Source organism: Galeopterus variegatus, unplaced genomic scaffold (assembly GCF_000696425.1).
Source record: "Galeopterus variegatus unplaced genomic scaffold, G_variegatus-3.0.2 Scaffold522, whole genome shotgun sequence".
In the NCBI taxonomy this organism is placed as follows: domain Eukaryota; kingdom Metazoa; phylum Chordata; class Mammalia; order Dermoptera; family Cynocephalidae; genus Galeopterus; species Galeopterus variegatus.
This window is the reverse complement of record NW_007726633.1, coordinates 146919-167164: the sequence shown is the minus strand read 5'-3', so window position 1 is coordinate 167164 and position 20246 is coordinate 146919. Positions and strand designations below refer to the sequence as shown.

Here is a 20246-nt window from a genome sequence, read left to right as displayed (position 1 = left end):
GCGATCCCGTTGCCGGTCCTAGTCCGGTACGGGGGCGACACTGAGGGTTGCAATCCGTTGCCGGACACGGAAAAAGACAAAAAGGAAAAAAAAAAAAAAGATGACCGGTAAGGGGATCTTAACCCTTGACTTGGTGTTGTCAGCACCACGCTCACCCAGTGAGCCAACCAGCCATCCCTATATGGGATCCGAACCCGCGGCCTTGGTGTTATCAGCACTGCACTCTCCCGAGTGAGCCACGGGCCGGCCCCAGTTTTTCCATTTTTAATAGTCATTTAATACCCTACAAATACTTGGTTATTTACGATAATGGGAAGGGAACCCGGTTTCTGAAAGGCATGATTAATTTGAATAGTCCACTTTTGTCGTTATATTAAGCCTTTTCCGCTTCAGAATCTTTTCTTGCTATTTCTAGCACATGGTAAAATGGAGTTATTGATAGTTTTGCCTTTTTTGTTCCAAGGTGAGCCAATGTTCAATAAATTGTCCAACGGCGATATAGAGAAAGTTTGAAGTGAGGGTTTGGCTCTTAGCTGTGGGGAAGCTCTGCTGGATCTCAAGAACCCTGTGGCATGGATGGCAGTGGAAGCTCAGACAGCCATGCACTGCCCAGGCCAGCAGGCCCTTGAGGTGTGCCCCTCCCTGGCCAGCCTTCCACCCCCTTTCCTGGAGAGACAGCCGGGTGTGTTGATCCTACAGTAGGCAAAGCAGAGAAGACCCAACAGTTCACCTTACTCCTTGGCCAACTCTTCTGAATGCAGTTTTTTTTTTGTCCTTTTTGAGACCGGCCGCACCACGCTCAGCCAGTGAGCGCTGTGAGCGCACCGGTCGTCCCTATATAGGATCCGACCCCGTGGCGGGAGCCACGGGCACGGCCCCTGAATGCAGTTTTTTTTTTGTCCTTTTTGAGACCGGCCGCACCACGCTCAGCCAGTGAGCGCTGTGAGCGCACCGGTCGTCCCTATATAGGATCCGAACCCGTGGCGGGAGCCACGGGCACGGCCCCTGAATGCAGTTTTTAAAGAAGAGAGATGGCTCATTCATAGCCATAATTTTATTATTAACCATAGTGAAATACAGCATCAAACATACTGTTGAACTTCAACTAAAGCAGTTAGTCCAAGGTGGAGCATCAAAAAAGGTGATGAGTTTAAAATTAGCGTTCCAGGGTAGAGAGCAACAAGAACTCCAATACATTGCTGATGGGAATATAAATGGATACAACCACTTTGGAAATCTGTTAGTATTTACTAAATATGCTGACCCTGTTACCCATCAATTCTTCTCCTGTTTATAAACCCAGCAGAAATGAGTGCTTATGCTCAATGAAAGACACATGCAAAAATATTTATAGCAGCACCATTTATTATAGCCCCAAACTTCAAAGTACTCAAATTGTCCATCAGTAGTACAATGGATAAATAAATGTGGTACAGTCACATAACGGAATACACAGCAGTGAAAAAGAATGAAGTACTGTTATACACAACTGGGATGACTCTCACAGACCTAATGTTGAGCAAAAGAAGCCAGACACACAAGAATATTTACAATATGATTCCATTTATATAAAGTTCAAGAAAATACATGTCAGAATAATAGTTACCTCCAGGGCAGGTGGGGTGGGGGATGGATATTGATTGGGAAGGGGCATGAGGGAGTCTTTTGGAGCGCTGGAAATGTTCTGTATCTTGATCTGAGGGATGGTTACGTGGTGCGTATAGGAGTACAAATCCAGTGAGCTGTGTACTCAAGACTAGTGTACCATACTGTATGTTAGACCTCCTCAGTGGGCAATTGGAAGAAGAGGGCTGAGGATACCTAAGTCTACCCTGTCTTGTGGAACAGTCTGACCACAAACTTCACTGCAGACTTCCAGACACTGCTACCCAGTTTCCCAGTGGGGAGGTATTTTCTGCATAAAGAAGTCGGGGGGAATCACCAGTCATTTCTCTGCTTGTTCCTGGGGAGCAGGACTAGAGCAGGGCAGGAGTTAATATGCAGAGGAATGGTCAGGAGGCCTGCCTGCCTGTGCATATTCCCTGCTTACCATGGGTCTGAACTCTTCTCGGCTCCCTGGTTAGCTTTCTTGACAGTCAGGCTCTGGAAATGATTAATGATCTTTTTTAAAGCCAGGGAAAAGCAGCGAAGGTCCCCGGCAGGGCCACGCCCTGGGTCCTAGGCCCTCACCCCTCACCAGTAGGCAGGAAGGCAGCCACGTGAGTCTGTCTGGGGTCCCTGCCCCTGATTGCTTCTGGTCTTTACTGAAACATGCCTGTTCTCCATGCTGGGGAGGAAGTGGCTAACCCTCTACCATTCATGCCATCTCTCTTCTTTGTACAGCCAGAGGAGGCCATTTCTTCTCCTCTGCCCTCACTCCTACCCTCAGGTACTTTTCTGTTGTCTGAGTGGTGGGAAGGAAAGTAGAGTCCAGGGAGCAGCTTTTGTCAGCTGTGTCTACACTGGGAGCTCCAATCACACCTTCAGCCTGTTAGTGCTGGTGCCCACTGGCATTCCCACCAACAAGGGTTAAACCCCACACGTCGAGTCCTGGCTGCTTCCCTGGGTCCTTGGCCCTCATAAAAGCCTTTTACATCTGTCCCCCTAGGGCTGCTTCAGGCTCTCTGGCTGAAATCTGATAAGGGGCCTCTTTGTTGCAACTGTCAGTCTCCTTTATTGAGAAGGGAACTAGAGACCAGTGGCATTTCTTGGGGTACAGATAAGGCCCTGGATTCCTGTCAGGGAGAGCATGATTAATTACCCTCAATCGTGGCTCCTGCTTTGATAGCAGTGACTGACAGTCTACAGGCTTCCCCATCAGGTGCTCCCCCCACTTGGGGAGGCATGATAGTGGCAGAGATTCGGTCTCCTGCAGGGCCTCCACCAGTGACCCACAAAGAGCACTCTTCAGAGGGTGTTTGCCTCCTTCCTCTGTGGTTGCTTTTGCATTCATTGTGGACAGACGTCTGTCCCTCTTAGGTGAAGAGCCTCCTTAGAGAAAGAAATAATACAGCCTAGAGAGCAGGCCAGAGACCCCTCGCCCCCTTCCCTGAAAGGCTGGAGAAGGAGCCATTGCTTGTGGACTTGAACTTCATAGACCTGGTCTTAAGCCACACAGGGGCCCTTCGCAGGAGAAGATCCCAAACCATTTGTTTGAAGGCCGCTTGGCAACCTTATTTCATAATTCAGACAAGCTCTTAAAAACAGGTCACCCTCCCTTTGGTAATAGTCACAACTACCAATTTTTGTATTAATTTTTTTATTTGTAGACTCATAGACTTTAGAACTGAAAGCCATTTAGTCTAATTATTTTACAGATAGGGAAACCGAGGCCTGAATTGTCCATCCCCCATGCCCACTCCCCAGTATTTTCTATTGCTTCTCATTCAGGCAGGTAAATGCAGCTAAAAAGCCTTCTCCCCCCATCTCTTTCTTTTTTTAATTCTTTTTGGCAGCTGGCCTGTTCTGGGACCTGAATCCTTGACCTAGGTGTTACAACACTCTAACCACACTCTAACCAACTGAGCTAGTTGGCCGCCCCCTCCCCACTTTTCTTCCACAGAGATTCTCCTTTGGACAAGGGAAATGGCTACCAGGCTCATTAAGCAGCATAAAACAAACTGCCAAGACAGACCAACTTGAGGATTCTGCCTCTCTTACTTGTCAGAGGAATTGAAGCCAGGGCAGGTTTTTGTGTCCAGATCATCTGGATAACATGAGAAAACCACACCATTATGTAGAGCTAGCCCTAATAGCCTCAGGTGTGTTCCTACAGGACTGAGGGATCAGCCTACACAAGAGCCACCTTTAACGGTTTCACAGAGAACCAACCACAGGGGAGAAAGCACCTGATCTCCATATCGACCTGATCTGTGGAACCAGGGTGCCTGGCTAGGCCACGTGCGTCTGTATGAGGAGAGCCCACTCTGGGGCGAGGGAAAGCAGGATCCCCGGGACGCCCACGATGGGGCTGGCACAGAGCAGGGGCCACCAGCAGGGTTGCCAGTGCACCTCTTGCCTGCAGTTGCTCTGTGGTGTGAGGGCGGCTGTGCCGCCCTTTGGAGGTGCTGGGAGGAGGTCACTTACTGGTTAGGTTGCAGCCTCGACTTCAGACGCCGCTCTTGCCCATCCTCGCCTTCTCAGGTCCTGTACGTACCGCTGTCTCTCTGGCCCTAGGCAGTTCTCAAACACAGTCACACTCTGCGTCTATACAGAGGCTAATTTTTTAATGAAGTTTCTACATATGTAGTAATGTTGTCCTTCAAAGAAGCCATCTCAAATGGCTTAGCATTTAGTCCAGTGACTACTCAGAATGAATTTGTAATTCCTCTTGTGGGAGTTGCCTTCAGAGGCAGTGTGAGCCACACTTGCAAATCTGACATGATTTATGTCCATACCTCCTATTCAATCAGAAACAGTATGAACAGCCTAGTCCCTTCATCCTCTTCATTTGGCTTGCCGCCAAATGAATGATGACCATTTTTTTTCTTTTCTTTTCTTTTTTTGGTAGCTGGCTGTTACAGGAATCCAGACCCTTGACCTGGTGTTATAACACCAACTGTGATCTAACCAGCCAGACCTTGATGACTATTTCTAAAAGTAAAATGCATTCTCTATGTTTGAAGACTTACCACCATTGAAGAGATTTAGAAGAAAATAGTGTGGGCTCTGAATGCTGTTTACAAATGAGTTCCAAAGCCATGTAGTATCTGGCTCTCCGAGGTGACCTGGAAGGCAGCACTTCCTCAGCTGGACAAGCTCCACCATGCTGGTTACACACTCAGTCACATCTGCTCTGTGTACACCACGCACCCGGCCACCTTCTGCTCTTTAGCACCTGTTTCTACCTCCTTCCCTTTGGCCCTACTGTATGAGTAACGGTTTCTTTACCTTCTCAGAATCCCCAACTCTCCATTCATTCACCTCCTGTTTCTAGTCCTGTTACTGTGGGACCCAGGAGCAAAGAGGTAAACCACTCTAGGCCTCAGTTTCCTCCATCTATTTAACAAGGGTCATGACCCTAATGACCCATGCTAGGACTGGAGAGGAGGTGACTTCTGTTCAGGGCTATCAGCATTAGACACTTAAAGCTATTGATGGTGGGGCTGGCCCGGTGGCGCACTGCTACAGTGCGCCGCTTGTGAAGTGCGGCGGCGCTCCCGCCGAGGGTTCGGATCCCACATATAGACCGGCCGCTCACTGGCTGAGCGAGGAGCGGGGGCAACACCGAGGGTTGCGATCCCGTTGCCGGTCCCGGTCCGGTACGGGCACGACACTGAGGGTTGCGATCCGTTGCCGGTCACGAAAAAAGACAAAAAGGAAAAAAAGAAAAAGAAAATTCTTCCCGGAGGGAGTGGACATTGAAGGACAGTGGAGAATTTGAGTGGAGGCAGGTCATTTTAGGCTGGAGGAGGGAAAGTACAGTAGAGGCAGAAATGAGCTGGGTAGTGAGAAGGCCCAACTCACTGGGGTGAGAGTGAGTTGTAGGGATGTGCTCGGGACACTTCATATGTGATCTTTCAAGGGAGTGTTGAGGGACATGGGTCGTGTGATTGGATGCATGGAATGGGATAGGAAAGCATTAAGAGGCTTTGTGGGTTTCTAAACAAGGAGGTGAGTACTGTGGTGAAAGTAATATTTTACTGAGACTGTCTGGCAGCGGTGTGCAGGTCGCAGCCATTTGATTGTGAACCCACGAGGGCCTGGTCCAGGGTGGTGGCGACAGGCCGGAAAGGAAGATGCCTTCTACCTCAAAGGAAGAGTCGGCGGGACATCCTAACAACCTAAACGTGGGTGATAAGAAGAGAAGAGGAGCCAGGACTGACTCTGTTGATGGTGGTCCTGGAAAAATGGAAGTGATGGGGAAAGGAAGCTAGTCTATAGGATGGTGGTGAGCTCAGGGTGAACATTCTGACTTGGAAGTGAACAGGTCACACATGTGAAGGTGCCCTGGGAATGCCTGGAAATGTGAACTTAGGGGGACTATGCGAGGGGACCTTGGGAGCAGTCCTTCCAGACTCTCTAGGTGATGCTGTGGAAAGTGTGAACTTGCCAAGGCCAGGAGTGTGCTCAGGCAGACGGCCCTCCCAGAGGAGGTCGACATTAGCCCTGTCCTGCCAGGGGAGCAGTTCTGCTGCATCAGGCTTTTGTCTTTATGGTGAGAATAAGGTCTACTGTCCAGAACAGCACAGAGAGAAGTTAACCAACATATGAGCTGTCTGTCATGGGAGTCGAACAATAGTCCTGATATTTTACTTACGAAGTTTTGAATCTAACTCCATGACCCCTCTGTCCTTGACCCTCCAAAGACCAGCTGGTCAGGACAAAGGTCTCCAAGGTTGGCACCTCCCTCCCTTTATTAGAAAAAAGGCCTGGTCCTGCCACAGTAGTCCCACATGTCCTTGTTCATGGTGTTTCCCTTTGATAAATGTGGGGCCCTTCACTCCATTCTCTGGCTTCAATTATCTGGCCTGAGTTGTGAGGCTGACATTCAGGGCTGAGAAGAAAACTGCTGTTCCTTTAGGGATTTAGGGAAAGAAGCGGGAGGAGCAGAAGCTAACAGTTCTTGTCTCAAGCTGGCCTGATGTCCACTAGGCAGCTCAGTGAGATTGGGATAGCAGGAGGGGGCAAGGCGGAGGAGCAGCAGCCTGCATACAGTAGAAGGAGTTTGCCATCAAAAGGCAACAAGTCTCAAACCCTGCCCGGGACGGTGACCCTTCCCTGTGGAATTCTCCCCTCTGACCTCCAGATCATTAATCCTGAGGCTGCCAAATGACAGTCATCCATCACGCCTCCTGACGAGTATCCCAGCCCCAGCCGGCTGTGAAAGGACCCTGGTCCCGCCCCCCTTTAACATCCCCTGGTGCTCATTAGTAGACCTTCCTGCTCGGTGCCAGGTTTCCTAATCAAGTCCCTGACTCCTCTCATTTCCCCTTGAGGCCAGTGGGAGGAAGCTGCTCTGACGCTCCCTCTTTTAGAAGCCAGGGAGGGGGTGGAGTGATTAGTGTGGGGAGAATTGTTGAGTGGCTTTTCATTCCCCTGGAGACCTGTGTGTCCAGCAGCTCCTTTGACATGGCAGGGCACACAGGAGAGAAAGAAACAGTTTCTCCATCCTGCAGCAGGAGAGGAGAAAGCAGGCAGTGTACAGGTGAGCACACTACTACAAACTGCACTGAGAGTCACCAGAGAGAATGGAGTCTGATAGCACCAGAGGACTGTAAGTTGCCAAATCATTAGGAGATAATCTGGAATTGTACTGCTAGCAAAAAAAAAAAAAAAAAAAAAGAGCCACCTTTGCAATTATCTAGTCCAGCCCTAAATGAAAAATCAGAAACAGAGAGGTTAAGTGTTTTGCCCAAGGCCACACAGCCTGTGAGTTGGACCTGTCTTGCTCATCTCAAAGAAAACTGACAACTAATCATAGCTTTTAGGTTTAGGGAGTTTGAGTCAAATTACACATCTAAGCAGATTCGTGAGTGTTGTTTCAAACTCAGCTAAAGGTGAGCATACGCAGATGCTTCTTTCTCAGCTTGATGCTGACACAACCCTCTGTTTCTCTCATTGGACAATCACAGGGACCCCCATCAACCGAATTCCTATCATGGCCAAGCAGATCCTGGACCTGTACATGCTGTATAAGCTGGTGACGGAGAAGGGGGGCCTGGTGGAGATCATCAACAAGAAGATCTGGAGGGAGATCACCAAAGGCCTGAACCTACCCACGTCCATCACCAGCGCCGCCTTCACCCTCAGGACCCAGTGAGTGGCCAGAGCCAGGGGAATGAAGCCGAGGCTGGAGAAAAGAGAGGAAGGAAGGAAATTCCACTGTATAGTTAGCAAGATGAGTGGAAATCCTGAAACAGTGGGGAGCTATCTGAGATAAATCCCTTACTGAATCAGGTAATCACAAGAGCCCCCATTTACCTCGTGTCTCCTGTGCTGGTACTTTGTCATTCTGTTTCGTTTAAACCCCGCTGTCATTCCTGTAAAGTAGGTGTGTCTTTGTTTTCCAAATTACAAAAAAAGTCTCCAAGGTTAAATAATTTGGCCAAGTCCATACCAGCCAGTAAGTGGTAGAGCTGAGATTCAAACCTGGGCTTCTGTCTCTAAAATCCACTCTTTCCAGGACATTGTCTCCCAAACAACACCTCCACCCCACGTGGCCCTTTTTACCTGACCTTCAGCTTGCCCAGCAACAGACGACCTGGAGGAAGGCAATCAGTCAGGCCCCATTGGCTTGGTGACCTATTTTTGTCACCATTTGAGTTAATTACAGGGGGATGGAAGCAGTGAAACCAAGGGTAGCACTAGAGAATGAGGGCCAGAGGGCAATCTGTTCTTTCCTACTGCTCTGGAAGTTGCTCTGTGAAGAATATGGAATGAACAGCTGACTCAGTTAGGGAGCATGTTGTGGCCTTGTTGAAAAGTAGAAGGGTTTTGTCTGTCGGAACTATTACAGCAGAAGTTGGGGACAGAGCTGTAACCAGACTAGCAGAGTAGAGAACTGCTTCTTGGGACATATGACACAAAGAAGGACAGCACTTTTAGGTCCCATGCACAGTGAGAACTATTTCTGACTGTCTGACAATGGTTAGGGTATCAAGGAGCCAGAAAGACATTGCAATACATGGGCCTAATTCTCCCAGGTACTGAAAAGGCACCAAAACAAATGTGAAAACATTAGCTAAGATGTTATTCATTTCCCTTAATGAAGGATGCTTCAAATTTGAGCAATGATTAGGACTGAGTAGCAGTTAGAGGAGTCTGGGGCAGTGTCTAGCAATCCCTGACTTGTCTCTTCTGCCAAGTGCACCAGGGTTGCAAACCTTTTCCCTAGGGGCCTGCCCAACAGAAGCTGCTTCCAAGACCCATCAACTTACACCGGGTGTCTCTGGTACTATATTTTGGATGATTCTCCTTGCTTCCTTCCTTTTCTCCAGGTACATGAAGTATCTGTATGCCTATGAGTGTGAGAAGAAAGCCTTAAGCTCCCCAGCCGAGCTCCAGGCAGCCATTGATGGCAACCGGAGGGAGGGCCGGCGGCCCAGCTACAGCTCTTCCCTCTTTGGCTACTCACCCGCTGCTGCTACTGCTGCTGCCGCTGGGGCCCCTGCCCTTCTCTCCCCGCCCAAGATCCGCTTCCCCATCCTCGGGCTTGGCTCCAGCAGTGGCACCAATACCAGTAGCCCTCGGATATCCCCAGCAACCACTCTCAGGAAAGGTCAGCAGGGCCCTTGGGGAAGAAGGGCGAGAAGGGAGAGCAGGAGCCCAGTTTCCCCATGTTCAAGATTGGGGTTCTTGGGTGGGAGGGTCGATTTGGGGATTGGTCCAGTTCCACTTCCTTAACAGGTGATGGAGTCCCAGTGACAACAGTGCCTGTGCCAAATCGCCTGGCTGTGCCCATGCCCTTGGCAGGCCAGCAGGTCAGTACCCGGACTGCCACGCTGGAGCAGCTGCGGGAGCGGCTGGAGTCAGGGGAGCCTCCTGAGAAGAAGGTGTCCAGGCTGTCCGAGGAGGAGCAGCGCCTGGTGCAGCAGGCCTTCCAGCGCAACTTGTTCAGCATGGCGCGGCAGCTGCCCATGAAGATCAGGATCAACGGCAGGGGTGAGCAGGTCCTCCCTTTCCTGATGCTGCCAAACCCCAGTTCCAGTCCAGGCCCATTCACATCTCCTGGTACTGGTGGGAGGGGGGGTGGTAAGGTACACACTCCTGACCTAGAAGGGGCTCCTCCAGGTTCTGCCTTCCAGGCCCCTGGAGAGTCTAGAAGCCAGAGGAGTGCTCCATGGGGTTTCTGTGGCCACTGAGCTCTCAGCTCACCAAGCTGAGGTGGTTTTCTAGGGGACCAGAAATTGCCTCAGGCGGTGCCCTATTTAAGGAGGAGCGAGAGACCTCCAGAGACAGCTGCTGTGTTTCTCTCTTCCCCAGCCTTTTGATCTCTCTAAATTAAAGGGCTCAACCTTCACCCCAGTGCCTCACTGGACATAGGCAAGAGCAGGGCACTGCAGTCAGGTCTGGGAGGAAGACACCCCGTTCCCGAGGCTCAGCGAGGGGGCAGGGTTGCCTCGGCCTGGGCTGGTAGATAGAGCAGGGCTGCCAGGGACACTCAGGAAGAAGAGGAAGGAGGGAGCACAAGGTGGGCAGAACTGCCCAGGTCTCTTAGTGCCCCGCCCTCTCTTCCCGAGCCACACCTCCATTTCCCTTGTTGCTCTTTTCCCCTCTCCCCTCACTCCCATTCTCTGTGCCATTCTTGCCCTTGACTCTGTCTCAAAGCGAATGTGAATAAGCTCATGTTGGGAAGGAGTCAGGTGTGAAGGGAGCTGGTGCGTATTCCCAGGCAGCCCCTCCCCACCCCGCATCCCCAGGGTAAGGAGCGAAAGGAAGCTGGGAGGTACCAGGCTGTTTGGGGCAGGCGCCCTGGTGCTGCACAAAGCCAGAGGCTAGTATAAAAGGCATCTCACCTGGAAGAAGTCTTGGCTCGCTCTGTGGTGAAAGAGCAGAGTCTAGGGTGAGCCAGGCCTAGGCCCCGTGTGCCAGCACCCTCAGCCTTCCACAAATGCCAGCTGCCCAGGTGGGCATGGAGGGCTAGGTGCTGAAAACGTAGACCCCCTCCTTGAGAGCCTCACAGTCAAGGGGGTGAGGGGCAAGGTGCGTCCTCAAAGTCGAGGCTGGGTCTTGTTGAGCTCTTATTTCTTGGGTCTGATGTATAGTTGGTGCTCGGTTAGTGCTTGCCGAATCACATTGACGGTGGCAGTGCGCAGCTGTTGAGCCGGGGTCAGCCTGCTCGCCAACTGCGATCCCTTTTCTCCAAGAGCAGAGGGAGTTGGGGAAATGGACTGGTTTGGGGAGAAAACCAGCAACAAGAAGTTGGCGAGCCTGGGTTCTCCTGCCAGACCGCGCACCCAGGAGGTGGTTACATGGATGCTTTCTAACAGTGGGAGGCCTTGGCCTGGGGTGACCTGGGGTGGCAGCAGAGATGATGACAGGAGAGCTGTGGAAGGCCTGACCAGGCCTGCTTTCCTCTGCAGAAGACAGAGCAGAGGCCTCGGCTGCAGCACTGAACCTGACTACAAGCAGCATCGGGAGCATTAACATGTCTGTGGACATCGACGGCACCACCTACGCAGGTGAGGCCCCAGCGCAGCAGCCAGCCACAGTGCAGCTCCCTGCCCGGTCCTGCCTGTCGCCCTCAGGTCCCAACACCTCCCAGGGGTGGCCTCCTTTTATGTAGTTTCAGGGTTCCAAAGGTAAAAGGATCCTTCTGGACTAGGAGAGGCTGGAGATTGTCAACAGGATAACAGGTCCCCTTCCACTGTGACAGAATCCCTTCACCTAACCCTTTTGGGCCAGGGGCTGGTTCATAAATTGAAATAATCGTTTAATGTGAGGGTGCATAATCAGTGCCACACCTGTGCCCTAAACATCGCATTGTCGGTTAAACCAGCACTCACCACCACGGTCTTCTATGCCCCAGCCTCCTTGCTCTGACTGTGGTTCAGCTGTTTTCTTCCTCTCATAAAACACGCTCCTAGTACATTATGTGTCATCCTCATTCTTTAAAATGGATCAAGGACTGAGACACAGGCAAAGGAGTCTGAGTGTAGCAGAACCAGCCTATATTTTTATGATTTTCCCCAGCCTTTTACAGTTGTCTCTCCCTAAACCTAATTTGGTAACAGTTTTTTGTCTGTTCATTGGTTTAGCACTTAACCAAGTCTTTCCAACGTGTTCAACTTGGTATTCATAGAAACAGCAATCCTTTCCCACTCCCATTTCATTGGTTTAGGGACAAGATTGGGAAGAAATCCAGCCCCCTCTTGTTGAGCACAGCTTGATGAGTGGGGACCACAGGCCTGGGCCAGGACATCGTCCACCTGTTTCACTGAGGGCATGGAGGGTGGTGGCCAGCCTGGCCAGGTGTCCAGTGGAGAGAGTTTAAAGCCCTGCACCTTCCATCAGAATGGGAGGTGTTTCCCCAAGGCTTGCTCCTGTTCTGGGGGCTACACCCCCTCAGTACCACCCTGCAGGCCTCATGGGGACCCCCCTCATTTTCTGGATTATTGCTGGGACACCTGCCACAGGTGTCAAGAGTGGGGCCTGGGAAGGGACAGAGTCCTTGGAAGCAGCCTGCAGGGAAGCAGCAATGCCAGGTTGTCTAGCCAGTCCCCCCCGTTGTCATGCTGTGTCTGCAGACCACATGCAGAAGCCTCTGTCTGACACAGGAGGTCCCTGGAGGAGGTCAAGCCTGGTGTCCTTTGCCTTCTGCTAGTGCTGGGGGTTGGGAGGTTTGGGGGTTTGGATTGGGTCCATGGAGAGAGCAGGGACATAGGAGTTCAGGGCCTGGATCTCAGTATCATCTTGACCTTGGTCCAGGAGAAAGGAGGAGATAATTCTTCCTTCCCTCTCAGAATGGGGAAGGGTCTGAAGTCGAAGGCTCCCCAGCTCCTAGAGAGAGGGGAGCCAGTCACCTGCCCCACCTGCCTTCATCCCCACCCCGTGCTCTTTCTCAGTGGGGATGCAGCTGCCAGGTGAAGAACCTGGAGGTCATTCCGAGAGCTCCCTCACCCCATATTCACCCTCTCAGGGCTAATCTCTCCCCCCCAGCTCTCCTGTCCTCTATTTTCTCCTCTACATCTATTCTCTATATCTATATTATATTTTATCTACATCTGTTGTCTATATCTGTTCTCTATTCTCTCATATATATCTCTCCTGTCCCATATTCCTCCCAACCCACAGGGAGCGTTCTAAAACACAGATCTCGTGATGGCCCTCTCCCACTCAAAACTTTCAGGTCCTCTACGACCCCTGCAGGTGACACCCGAGCTTCCTAAGAGGCACCCAATGCCCCACTGCCCTGCCTCCCACCTCTCCAGCCCCATCTGCTGCTGTAGCAGTGACCCTTGCTGTCAACATCTCTTACTCGGCCCAGACAACCCACATCAGCCCTAGCAGGTTTACACCTCTCACACTGGTCACTTTTCCTTCTTACCACAGCCCAGGCACACTCTTCCCCTGGAGCCTGTCCTGACCAGCCCTCCCTGCCCTCCAGAACCATCTTGGTGTTCCTGGGACATCCATCTCCGAGCATTTATGACATTTCAGCACCATTACTCTGTTTACCTCTCTGTCTCTCTCATCAGCCTGTTAGCATCCAAAGGCAGGATGGAGTCTGGGACTTCTGGTGTCAGTACCTACTACAGTGTCTAGAGCAAAGCCACGCGCAGGGTTAGGCCAGTGGTAAACACCTGCTCAACCAAGTCTGCCCTTCTCCCATCCCCTCCCCCCCCAGGTGTGCTGTTTGCCCAGAAGCCTGTGGTCCACCTCCTGGCAGGGTCAGCTCCACAGAGCGCCGGCAGCAGCAGCAGCAGCAGCTCTCACTGCTCCCCAAGTCCTACCTCATCCCGGGGCACCCCCAGCGCAGAGCCCTCCACCAGCTGGTCCCTCTGATGGGCAGGATCCAGCTTCTCACTCCCCACTCTCCTGCCGAGAGCGAAGGAAGTTGATGCACAGAATTTACCTCATCTCACGGAGCCCACGTCAATCATCATTTGGCCAGACGTTGAGAGTTGGCCATATCCGTCTGTCCAGGCTCCATTCAGGTCCTGCTGTACTCTGGGGGCAGGGAGAGGCTGGAGGGACAGGACAGGGCAGCGTTGTCCAATCAGGGAGTGTCCTGGAGAACTGGGTGGGGTGTGCGGGCATCCAGCTTCCTCCAGGGTTCTCTGGCCACCTCCCATCCTGGGGCACAGTGTATCGACAATCTGTAAGCTGACACGGGGCTGGAGGCCCTCCATTTCCCTTCTCCTTTAATTTATTTCCCTTCTCCTGCTTTCTGCCACGACCCCAGGGTCACGGGTCTCTTCCCCTGCTCAGTCCCTCAACTTGTACTCCCATGTGGGGCTACTCGGAGCCAAGAGCATGCCTTCATGGCCCTTCTCTGCTGAGCGTGGGATGGGGCCCTCCTAGCCCATCTTGCCTACTGTTTGGTTCCAAGGATGTGGGTCCCTCAAATTCAAGTCTGGGATCAATTCTCAGGGCCCCATATCCCGTTTTAATGATCCCAAGAAAGAGCATTGAGGGCAGTCTTTAGGTCCTGGGGCCCACTGGGCATTTGCTAGGGGAAGGCAGAACCTTGGGGCTGCCCAGGCCCTGGCACCCACTTCACCCTGACCCTTTCCTGACCCTCCAAGACCTCATGCTCCCCACTCGCCCTTGTTGGCCAGCTCTCCCAAGAACAGCCCACTTGTCCCTTGCCCCCCCTTCTTCTCATGGGGCCATCTCAGTCCCACCATTCCTAAATGTGCCCATGTCAGGTTCATTGAAATACCTCAGATTTGTAATTGTCAATGTTTGATTCTTCAGGAAGTATTTGCATCTCTGAAATCTTTTTTATATGTGTTTTGCTGACTTTTGTTTTTTTATTTTAAAATTTTTATTGTTGTTGTTGTTGTAGCACCAAAGATATGAAAACAGATCACACCCTAAGCCAAGCAAGTGATTTGGTACCCCAGCCCCTCCCGCCTTCCCTACGGCCCCAGCGAGGAGGCTGGGGAGGCAGGCAGGAGAGATGACTCAGGGATCACTGTGGCAGGAGGAGATGGGTTGGAGAGACCCACTGTCGCCGGTCGGGTCCTGAAGCCGTACCAGTTCTGAAGACGGTCCTTGACCCATTTCCTGCGACACCCCTAACCCCAACTGACCAGGGTGGGGGCAGGACATGCATCTCCTCTTCACTCAACATTTCCAGCTCAGGACATGGGCAGGCCATGGAGGCCTGTTCCTTGCTGGAGGTGGAGCTGCCCCAGGGAATGAGGAGATGCTGAGAGAGCTCTGTCTCTCCCCTTGGACCTTGGGGTAGAGCAGGTTGCTCCTGCATTATAAAGCAAAGGTGATTCTTGCACAAGGCTCACCTCTCAATCACGTAAGCCCCAAAGTGTTAATAGATGCCACCCACTGTGACATCATTGGGCTGTGGCAGTGGGAGACCACGGCACGGCTAACATTCAGTCCTGTCTCGGAAAGGAAAGGGAAATCAGAAGCTTGAGCACAAAACAGATACCTCAGCCTGGTAAGCTGCAGCTCTCCTGGACTGCATCTTCTCCCTCACTCCCCCAGCCCTCCACACACTCACACATGCTCACACTCACGTGCACATGCTCAGGCATGTGCACACAGCCGCACCCACCCTCTTCTGGCTTCAGACACCGTCCCCACCAGGTGAATGCAGGGTGTGGACAGAGATCTGGGATTTCGTGCCAGTGAGGAGCCCAGTTGGCTGGCGCTGGGCCCACTTGAAGGTGTCTCAGACATCTGGCCAGTGTGTCTTTCTCAGGGGTTTGGTCACGAAGGATGGACTCTTCCCACCCAGGGGACACAGGTACTGTGTCTTTCTGGTCACTGGATCCTTTCCCTTTTCCCAGGTAGCTTGCCAGACCTCAACTGCTAAGTGAACCCTCACTGCCCACAAAGAAAACAGCAGGGTCTCAGCCAGAAAGCCTGAGAGTGGGGGTGCCAGCAGATGCCCCCAAGCAGAGCTTTCCCTGAAGGTGCAGTTCTGAAGGCCATGTGGTCAGCAGTTGGCCAGGGCATCTCTGTCCCCTCTCCTCTTTCCATCTTATATGTATTCTAACCAGGAGAAACGTGATATGATAGCACATGGGTAGCCTAGGCAGTGAATAAATACCTCAGACATCCTCTTGCAGCAAGTGTCTGTATATGTTGTGGTTATTTTCTATCTTACATGTTCTCGAATGTTTCTATTTGAATAAACCTCTACCTCTTCACACAAGCAGGTCTCTCTCAGTTGCTTTGAGTAACTCTTCCATTGGAAAGTCCTTCAGATTGGACAAGATCCTTCAGAGTAAAAAGAGACTGAATTAGGACTGGCTGGTTAGCTCAGTTGGTTACAATGCCACCGTGCAACACCAAGGTCAAGGGTTCAGATCCCTGTACTGGCCAGCCACCAAAAAAAATTAAAATTAAAAAATGAAAAGGGACTGAATTAATTGCTCTTCTAATCCACTGATTTCTCCTTAACCTTCTCATCTTTACTGCTTACCCATCCTTTCCCCAAAGCACTCACACTCCACTTATCTTCTGTATTAGCAGGGCACTCTGGCATTGCCTGATCAGCACAGCTGATTCCAGTGGTGTCACATCAGTGTTCTGGCAGGCACAGGGCCAGGGGATTGCCTTCTTGGTTTAGCAAGCCCTTGTTGAGTTCCTGCTGGGTCAGACGCTATGGGAGGAGACACAGGCTATGTAGATAGAGACTGGTTCTTTAGATAGAGCATGACTGAGATTCTAAACAGTAGGTTACTGGTGGGCTGATTGAACCTGGAGCAGCTCACTCAGGAATCTCTGGAGGGCTTCCCAAAGGTGGTGACACTAAAGCTGGAAGAGTCAGATTTTGCTTGCTGGAGACTGTAAAGGAAGAGCATTTCCAGCAGAGGGACTGATACACATGCAAATTTAGTGGCATCAAAGGACCAGGCCTTGGGAAACTGTGGCCAGTGCTGAGGGGAGGGGAATTGGGAAAAAGTACGGCTGGGGCCTGGGTCCCAGGCTAAGGGATTTGGGTGCCATCCTCTGAACATCAGAGGATGTGTTTTAACCAGGGCATAGGCTGAGAGGTTTTTCTATAAGGGTGACTTGAAGCTGGGCGACATGCTGGGTGGGACACTGCCTGTGGAGCTGAGGCCTAGACCAAGTGCTCAGCCTTTCCCTCTGCCATGATGCACACTCGTGTGGGCACAGCCTGAAGAAACGCAGAGAGGCAAAGCCCTGGGTGGATGGCTAGTTACCTCCTCCATCCGTGATGACATACACCGCACCCATTCCTGCAACCCTCTGAGGCGGGCTAGCAGGGACTGCTTTCTCTGCCATTTTGAAGTACTAGAAAATGAGGGTGACATTGTGACAGTCTTGAGCCTCTCAAGCTGATTTTTAATCTTTTGAAAGAAATGACCGACACTTCAGTACTTCAGTTACTGGTATCCAATCATTGGTATCACACCTCACAACTTCCTGTGCCACGAGATTAAATGGGCCTATTTAGGAGAAAGCTGAGAGATAAGAAGCAGAGGCAGGGGCCAGAAACATTTGAGATGGAAACAGGACACACTGACGGGAGGGTGGAGGACACTGGGGTGCCCAGGGGAAGTGGCAGCGAGGCAACTGGTCAAGATGGAGAATCCAGGAAGAACAAGGCACCAGGACTGCAATTCCATTCCATTTCAATTCAACAAAGAAAAGACAGAAGAAAATCTTGACTTTGAGAAAAGGAAGAATTTCTCAAGCTAAACCCCTTGCCTCCCCCCCAAAAAAATGTTTTTCAAAATGTATCATAAAGTAAACTGGCAGGTTCAGATCCCCATACCAGCCAGCTGCCAAAAAATAAAAAATAAAAAATAAACTTGGAGAAAAGACAAACTGGGAGAAGAGACTTGCAATACGTAACTAACAAAGGAGTGGTAGCCAGAACAGATTTATTTTTTATTCTTATCAACTCAAGACAAAAAGCGAAAAGAAGGATTGGGGAGAGGAGGCAAAGTCACATCGGGTGTTTGGCAGAAAAGGAAATACAAATGGTTAGACCTCACTAGTAATCAGGGAAAGCACAAGAAACCATTTGACACCATCAGATTGGCACAAACTTTTAAATCATACAATACCAGGTCCTGGTGAGGATGAAGAGCATTGCAGGGTGACTGTAAATTGGTCTAACCAGTTCGGAAGCCTCCTTGGCATTCCTAATAAAGCTTAACATGCTCTTGCCCTAGGGCCCTGTAATTTCACTCCTAATTTTTGTGCTCCAGGAGATGGATAGAAAGATTCACACAGCACGATGGTAATAACTTGGCTGTGAAACTACCAATTATTGAAACTGGTGAGGGCTAGGTGCTGTTCTCAGTTCTTTACACGAATTAACTCATTTAATCCTGTACATGCGACTATTATTACTCCCTTTTTGCAGATGAGGAAATGAGACAGAGAGGTTGAGCAACTAGCCTGAGGTCCCACAGCGAGTGAGCAGAGGAGCCAGAGTTCTAGTTCAGTGGCTGCAGAGCCCAGAGTGTGTGCTAACCACTCCACACACATTATTTCATGGAATACTCCACCCACAGGCCTATGAGGCGGTTATTTTGTTGCAGATGAAGAAACTGGAGAGCAGAAATGTGCTCGAGGTCACATATCTAGTGAATGGCAGCTGGGAGTGGACTCCAGAGCAGCTGCCATTAACCTCTCCACATGTTCTCCCTTCAGGGAGGGGAAGGGACGAGCCCGAGCGGTGACCAAGGGAGGCAGAGGATCGAAGGGTGGCAGTCCTCGGATCTCGCTCTGCCGCGGGGCGCCCAGCCGGGGGTCACCCGGGCGGCCTCTGTCAGACGAAAGAGCAGCTTTCCCGGCTACACGCAGCCGACCACCCCCCACCCCCGCTCATTGGCCAGGATTGAGACACGTGCCCCCCAGAGCCAATGGGGGCGAGGGGGCTGGATGACTAGGAACGGACCGCAAAGCGCAGAGAGGGAGAGACCCCCAGAAAGGCTGCGCTTCGGCACGCAGGGCAGGAGCGCACGTGGGCCCCTGTGAAGCGGGAGTGGAAATCACCGCCGAGAAGGAAAGGGGAAGTGGTGGCGGAGGGGCTTATGAAAGAGCTTGGAATCACCGCTGGAGAGAAGGGGAGAAGGAACCAAGCGGGAATGGGAAGAGGGGTGGGGGCTGCGGAGCGCAGAGAGTGGGCGCAGACCCGGCAGATACGGGGCAGACCAGACGGCCAAGCGGCGCTGCGGTGGGCGGCTTGGCCAGCCGGTGGCGCTCTCCTCGCGGGATGGGGCGGGCCTGGCTGTGCCAGGCAAACAGCTGCGCTGGGAGCAGGGCAGGGGGCTGAGGGTGGATGCCCGGGCCTCCGGGAGGACAGGAGTCTAGTTTGGAGCAGTACCCGGGATGTTTGCTTGGCAAGGGCTCTTTGTGAGCAAGTAACCAAAGCCACTGAGGCCGGTGTAAGCAGAGCAGAGAGGGATTTATTCTTGGACCCCTGGGACCTTGTGCTGACCCCAGGAAGGGCCCAGAGCCTAGGAGCTCTGCCCATGGAAGGTGTTCCTCTCCCTCTGAAGACCACCCCAAAGGTCAACTTTATGTCTTCTCCATGCGTTAGACCCCCTGGGCTGAACTAAAATCTCTCCATCACAATACCAGTTTCTGGGAATTGGCTCCATTCGCTCTCACTGCAATCCAGCTTTTTCCACATGGTAAAAAACAGGGCAGCTGACGGTTCCCAAGTTTTATGTGTCCAGTCTTCAGCCCTGGAGGGACTACTGTTTTGCTCCAAGTCCAGTGATCCAGGAAGGGGCCCACTTGTACAGTTTGGCTCAGTACCCAGCCCAGGATCAACCATTCAAGGTTGGAGTGGAGTCATGGAACAACTCCACAGAGAATGATGCTGGGTCCTGAGAGGTTCTGGCCCTGCTCTGTGAAAGTCTGTTTCAGCTGAGGAGTAGATGGAGGGAGGGCTCTGTGACAGAGATCTGTGGAAGAAGGAACACACAGCAGGGCGGGGAAGAGGGCTCAGAGGAAGAACGGCCAGATAACATGAGGGGGTGCCACTCCCAAGCCAGCCTTGCTTGTGGGCTGTTAAGGATGGTCATGCTGTCAAGCTCAGAATGTGTCATGCAAAATGAGAAACCACCTTTCTGGAACACGTTAGGGGACCAGTGGACTTAGCTGTGTTTTGCTGTGTGACCTAGGGCCCTTCTCTGGGCAGTTTCCTTGTCTGTGAAATGGGGACTGTAGTGTGATCTGAGCCACAAGTGAATGAAAACTCACTTTGAAATATCTAAAGCCCAGTGCCCAAGGCCTTCACCATTAAGACAGAGGGCCCCTAGTGGGAACTCTCTGCTGGCACTGGGGCAGTAAGTGGGCCAACCAAGCCCGATCAGGTCCCCAGCACCCCACTGGCCACTCCCTGTCCAGCTCTACGCCTAGCTGTAGGGTCCTCTGGGAAAGGGCCAGGTGGCTTATCCCTGAGAGTCAGGAACTCTATCAGCAACATTGTGCCAACATGGGCATTTTGGGCTTCATGGCAGGCAGGAGACAAGGAGAGGTTTCTACCAGGAAGACCTCTGACTGCACCTGCCTATGATCCTGTGCTGCAGGCCTTACAGAGGCCCCAGACTTAGGGGCTGAAGGCCTAGCCACAGGGGCCTCCCCTCTTCTCAGGGAATCCTTGCCCAACCTTGGTTCGCTGA

The 20246-nt window shown here is 51.8% G+C and overlaps 1 protein-coding gene across 1 annotated transcript in view; it reads left to right on the top strand.

Annotated features, from left to right (window-relative positions):
* Window positions 1-15787, top strand: part of ARID3B (AT rich interactive domain 3B (BRIGHT-like)) — a 48386-nt gene extending 32599 nt beyond the window's left edge. Inside the window, exons 5-9 of the mRNA XM_008569641.1 lie at window positions 7575-7758; window positions 8940-9220; window positions 9349-9603; window positions 11025-11123; window positions 13289-15787. Coding sequence (XP_008567863.1) covers window positions 7575-7758; window positions 8940-9220; window positions 9349-9603; window positions 11025-11123; window positions 13289-13446 — 977 coding nt within the window. The 3' untranslated portion in view covers window positions 13447-15787. The remainder of the gene's footprint in view (window positions 1-7574; window positions 7759-8939; window positions 9221-9348; window positions 9604-11024; window positions 11124-13288) is intronic.
* The last annotated feature ends 4459 nt before the right edge of the window (window positions 15788-20246 follow it).